Below are 5869 nucleotides of genomic sequence, written 5' to 3'. Positions count from 1 at the left end.
GCTGGCTTGGAGCATCCATCCCTGTGAGGCCTGGTGCCTCCTGTGAGAGGAGGCAGTTGGGGCTGGGAGGGGGGGGGGGCTGTATCCAGCTCCTCCAAGATGTATCCCCCCCAAGGGGCACAGGAGTAGAGGTGCAGCTGGTTCTGTGCTGCTGGGGAGGAAGGAAGCTGCTGGAGTGGCCCTCCTCACGAGGTCCTGGGAGGGAAACCACAGGGCTCATGTGGTGCCAGGCACGGGGATGTGAAGAGATGGTTGGTGCCTTGCTGCAAGGACACTTGCACTTGAGGGGCTGCAGCAGGTCCAGAGAAGGACAACAAAGTTGGGGAAGACTCTGGAGAACAGGAATGGTGAGGAGCAGCTGAAGGAGCTGGGGGTGTTGAGGGTGGAGGAAAGGAGGTTGAGGGGAGAGCTTCTGGCTCTCTGCAGCTGCCTGCAAGGAGGCTGGAGCCAGCTGGGGGTTGGGCTCTTTTCCCAAAGCAAAAGAGGAAACAGCCTCAAGCTGCCCTTGAGGCTTGTCAAGGCCTGGCCCAGGCTGCCCAGAGCAGTGGTGGAGTCCCTGTTGCTGGAGGGGTTTCAGAGCTGTGGAGGCTGTGGTTTGGTGGTGCCCTGGCAGTGCTGGGTTAAGGGTTGGATTCCATGACCTTGAAGGTCTCTTCCAACCCAAACTATTCTATGAAAGGGACAGAAGAACCAAGGGACAGGGTGGAGCAGACAAGCTCTGGGGTGAGGTGGTGTAAGCCCAGGCTGCCTGGAGGGCTCCAGCTGGTTTGTAGGAGCCAGCCAGGGACATTCCAGCTCCTCAGAGGTGACACAACCCCCAGCAGGGTGGCTGCACTTGGCCAGCACCAGGACCTGCTCCCCAAATACCCACCTCTTCCACCCTAGCTCCTGGAACCCCATCTTGTCCCCAAGAATGTGGGTGCAGGAGCACTGCAGAAGCCAGAATTTATTACAAGTCCATGAGGGCCCCAGGAGGCTCCTTGGCTGGTCCCAACACCCATGGGGTAGAGGAAGAGGCACCAACAACTCAGTGAAGGGTATGGTATGTTGGTGGTGCCTGCTCTGGTGGCTTCTGACCCAGTGAGGCTCTGACAGCTTTGCCTGCTGCCTTGAAGGGCACAGGGAGGGCTTGAGAGCAGCTGGTTTGGCACAAGGTCTAGCTGGACAGAGCACGTGGAGGCCTGAAGCCATGGGCAGGAGCATCAGAAATAGAAATGCAGAAGCAACACAGAAACCTCGTGGCCAGCAGGAGTGGGGAAGTGATTGTGCCCCTGGACTGGGCACTGCTAAGGCCACAGCTCACATCCTGAGGTCAGTTTTGGGCTCCTTACTCCATGGACATTGAGGGGCTGGAGGAGGGCCAGAGAAGGGCAACAAAGCTGGGGAAGGGTCTGGAGAACAGGAATGGTGAGGAGCAGCTGAGGGAGCTGGGGGTGTTGAGGCTGGAGGAAAGGAGGCTGAGGGGAGAGCTTCTGGCTCTCTGCAGCTGCCTGCAAGGAGGCTGGAGCCAGGTGGAGATTGGATTCTTCTGCCAAGGAACCAGTGCCAGGACAAGAGGAAATGGCCTCAATTTGCCCCAGGGGAGGTTTAGGTTGGACATGAGGACCAATTTGTTGTCTTTGAGGGTTGTCAAGGCCTGTGCCAAGCTGCTCAGGGCAGTGGTGGAGTCCCCATCCCTGGAGGGGTTTCCAAGCTCTGGAGCTGTGGTGCTGAGGGCCATGGCTTGGTGCCCTGGCAGTGCTGTGTTCAGGGTTGGACTCCATGATCTTGAAGATGTCTCCAACCCAAACATTTCCAGGATTCTACGGTCCCACTGCAGCTGCCTTCGTCCTACAGCAGGCAGGAGGCCAATACAAGGCCAGCGCAGCCCCACCCCTGCCGCAGGGGAGCTGAGCCCGTTCCTCACACCGGTAGAGGAGCATCAGGAGCAGGAAGCAGGAGTTCTGGCCAGGGTGAGGCTGGAGATAGCTGGCAGAGCAGGCAGGGAAGCGATGGAGTTGGAGAGCTCAGGGCTGGTAGCCCCAGGACAAGCCTCAGGTGTCAGCGCTCAGCGGCGAGCAGAGGCTGTGGAGAGAGTGTGAGTGACCCCAGTGCCCGCAACCCTTTCCCCCAACCCCTTCATCCCTTCCCCACCCCAGCAACAGACCACGAGGAGCTCCCCAAAGCCACCCTGTGACCTGGTGGGTGCCCAGAGCAGAGCTGGTACCTGTCGAGTGTCTGGGGAGTCGGCATCAGGGCGCTTCCAGCTTGGCCTGGCCAAGGCACCCAGCACCAGCACCCCGAAGAGGAGGATCAGGAGCCCCAGGGTGTTGGCAAAGACAGCCTCAGGGGGCAGGAGCTTATATTCAGTTGTCCCATTCTTCCTGAGGGGAGCAGAAAAAAAAACACCAAGAGCTTCTTTCCTGGTTCTGTCCACCCCAAACCCCACCCTCAGCAGGGAGCTCTGCAGGTTAACCACACTCCTGAGACTGAAACTTCCTCACTTCCCTTTGCCTCCCCCTGCTCGGCGTCACCTCCAGACAACCAGCAGCCCAAATCCACTCCCTCCCCTCACCAGCCTCCTTCCCTGACAGCTTCCTGCCCCCCGCCCCCATGCTCACAGGCTGAAGAAAAGCTTCTCGTTGATGCCAGACAGACAGGAGGCCAGGGACAGCATGAGGATGGTGAAGCCAAAGAAGACGTGAAGGGGTTTGTAGAGGGCACGGAGCCAGGCAGGAGCCCAGGGCAGCAGGAAGGCGCTGAAACCAGCCAGCCACTGCAGGGAGGAGAGGTGAGGGTGAGGAGCAAAGAGGGCTTGGGGGGTTAGGGGTGTGGGGGGAGTCAGGCAGCACCCACCTGGCAGGAGAAGAGGAGAACAGTGGCCAGCCCCAGCCAGCTGTGCAGGGAGTACATGTTGGGGGTGCCATGCTCGTTGTGGAAGCGGAAAACAGCTGCCAGCCCCAGCACGGCCAGGATGAAGACAGTCAGGGCCAGGGCACCGTGCAGCAACTTCCAGGGGAGCTTGGGGCCAGTCCAGGCAGGGGGCAGGCGGTACACCAGGGCTGCTGTTGGGAGAGAATGCCCCATCCCAGCGTGGTGAGGGCTGGAAGGCAGCCTTGTGTGTCCAAGCCCCCTGCTCAAGCAGCTTGCCCAGCAGCACAATGCCCAGGGCCACTTGCAAGCTCTCCACACAAGCAGACTCCACAACCTCTCTGGGCAGCCTGCTCCAGCCCTCCAGCACCCTCACACCAAACAAGCTTCTCCTCAGCCTCACATGCAACCTCCTGCACTCCACTTGGTGCCCTCTGCCCCTTGGCCTGGCCCTGGGCACCACTCACAAGAGCCTGGCCCCAGGCTCTTGCCCCCCACAGCTCCTTTAGCTGTTGCTGAGCACTGAGCAGATGCCCTCTGGGGCTGCTCTCCTGCAGGCTCCACAGCCCCAGGGCTCTCAGCCTTTGCTCCTCACAGAGCTGCCCCAGGCCTCTCAGCATCCTCAGAGCCTGCCCTGGACTCTGTCCAACTGTTCCCAGTCTCTCTTGAACTGGGGAGCCCAGAACTGGACCCAGGACTCCAGATGTGACCTCCTTAGGGCAGAGTAGATGGGGAGGTGAACCTCCCTGGATCCACTGGCCACACTCTTCTTCATGCCCCCAGGAGACTATTGGTCTTCTTGGCCATGAGGGCACATTTCTGGCTCATGGAAGAGCTGTTCTGGCACCAAACCTTGCACCCACTCACCTGCACCATACAGCACCACCATGCCCGTCACCATCAGCACTGGGTGCCAGTTGAAGGTCCGGGTGCTGCCATCCAAAGCGAAGCCTCCACGCCAGTACTGGCACCAGGCACTGACAAAAGCCACACACACAAAGCCCAGGACACCCAGGAGGGCACAGAAGGGCAGGAAAGGCAGATCCCACATCACAGTGGCCGGATGGTGCCTCCTGGAGAAGAGCAAGTTGATTGTTCAGCCTCCCTAGGGGCTCTCCACCACTCAGCCTATCCCTCAGCTGCGTGTAGACAACCCCAGGGAGGGGCCAGACTAAAAGGGGAACCGAGGCAGCCCAAAGAGAGGTGGCCCTAAAGCAGCTGCTGCTGCCCAGGAGCTGGCCAGCTGGGGACAGGCAGTGTGAAACTGGACCTTCCCATCCCAACGTGCCCCCAATCCCAGGAGACATCACAGAGGGTCAAAAGTGTCTCCTGTAACCCCAGGCCCCATAAATTATCCCTATCCCCTCAAAAAACCCTGACCTGACTTCCTCCTCCTCCTCCTCACACATCCCTGCTCTTTCCAGCCCTCAGCACCCCCAAATCTGCACCTTCCATCTCTCTACTGCCACCTGCACTCCTTCTCAACCCCTCCTCAGCACCTTCTGCCCCCCTAAACTGCACCCACAGCACAGGGCTCACCCCAAATGGCTGCAAGGAGATACCCTGCCCTGGATCCTGGCAGCCCCAGCGTGGTCCTGCCCACTCTGCCAGCACCAGCTCCACATGGGCTGGGGACAACCCACGGGCAACAGCCCCACGGGCAACAGCCCCAGGGGCAAGACCCTGCCCTCAGGGTGCTGCCCCTCAGCCAGCAGGGCTGCAGCAAGCGAGTGGGAGGGGTGAGGCTGTGCTCATTTGCCTGCTGATTTGCATCTGCCTCCAGAAATAGCTGTTTGTGGCTCCTCGTGGGGCAGGGGATGGCTCTGTCCCCCCAGCTCAGCCACCCCACGGGACCAGGAGCTCAGCCACCCACTCACTCTGAGGCCTGCCAGCGCTGGTCACGATGCTGAGCAACCCCACAGGGTCCTTACAGCCTGGGGACACAGCTCCTCTAAAGCCTGGGGACACACAGCCTGGCCCCACAGCTCCCCTAAAGCCTGGGGACAGAGGTCTGACCCCACAGCTCCCCTGACGCCTGGGGACACACAGCCTGGGGACACAGCTTCCCTGAAGCCTGGGGACAGAGGTCTGACCCCACAGCTCCCCTGAAGCCTGGGGACACACAGCCTGACCCCACAGCTCCCCTGAAGCCTGGGGACACACAGCCTGACCCCACAGCTCCCCTAAAGCCTGGGGACACACAGCCTGGGGACACAGCTCCCCTAAAGCCTGGGGACACACAGCCTGACCCCACAGCTCCCCTAAAGCCTGGGGACACACAGCCTGGCCCCACAGCTCCCCTAAAGCCTGGGGACACACAGCCTGGGGACACAGCTCCCCTACAGCCTGGGGACACACAGCCTGACCCCACAGCTCCCCTAAAGCCTGGGGACACACAGCCTGGCCCCACAGCTCCCCTAAAGCCTGGGGACACACAGCCTGGGGACACAGCTCCCCTAAAGCCTGGGGACACACAGCCTGACCCCACAGCTCCCCTGAAGCCTGGGGACACACAGCCTGGCCCCACAGCTCCCCTGAAGCCTGGGGACACACAGCCTGGCCCCACACTCCCCCGAAGCCTGGGGACACACAGCCTGGCCCCACAGCTCCCCTGAAGCCTGGGGACACACAGCCTGGCCCCACAGCTCCCCTGAAGCCTGGGGACACACAGCCTGGCCCCACACTCCCCCGAAGCCTGGGGACACAGCCCGGCGCCACGCCGCCTGTAAGGCCGAGGACGCGGGGCGGGCCCGCAGCAAGGGCTCCTCCCGGCCTCAGGAGCACGGAGCCAGCCCCGCGGCTCCCTTAGCCCCGGGGGTGGGGGGGCTGGGGGCCAGGCGCGGTCCCGGGGCCGTACCTCAGCCCCGCCCGCCGCCCGCCGGGCCCCGCCGCCCCCTCGGCCTCGCCGAGCGCCTCCATGCCGGCCGGCGCCGCTCCGCGATGGTGGCCGCGGCCCGAGGCCTCCAGCCGCCGCTGACCATAGAGAGCGGGCGGCCAGAGCGGCCCCCGCGCGGCTCCT

General features: G+C 62.4%; 1 protein-coding gene across 1 annotated transcript; it reads right to left on the bottom strand.

Annotated features, from left to right (window-relative positions):
- Positions 1–931: 931 nt before the first annotated feature.
- LOC135186021 (lysosomal membrane ascorbate-dependent ferrireductase CYB561A3) lies at positions 932–5868 on the bottom strand. Its single transcript, XM_064163366.1, has 6 exons — positions 5708–5868; positions 3718–3923; positions 2836–3044; positions 2601–2755; positions 2207–2363; positions 932–2064 (listed from the first exon to the last, which is right to left on the bottom strand). Exons 1-6 carry the CDS (start codon positions 5767–5769, stop codon positions 2041–2043), a joined length of 813 nt encoding a protein of 270 aa, XP_064019436.1. The 5' UTR covers positions 5770–5868; the 3' UTR covers positions 932–2040.
- Position 5869: the final 1 nt, after the last annotated feature.

Source organism: Pogoniulus pusillus, chromosome 24 (assembly GCF_015220805.1).
Source record: "Pogoniulus pusillus isolate bPogPus1 chromosome 24, bPogPus1.pri, whole genome shotgun sequence".
In the NCBI taxonomy this organism is placed as follows: domain Eukaryota; kingdom Metazoa; phylum Chordata; class Aves; order Piciformes; family Lybiidae; genus Pogoniulus; species Pogoniulus pusillus.
This window is presented reverse-complemented; position numbering and strand designations above follow the sequence as displayed.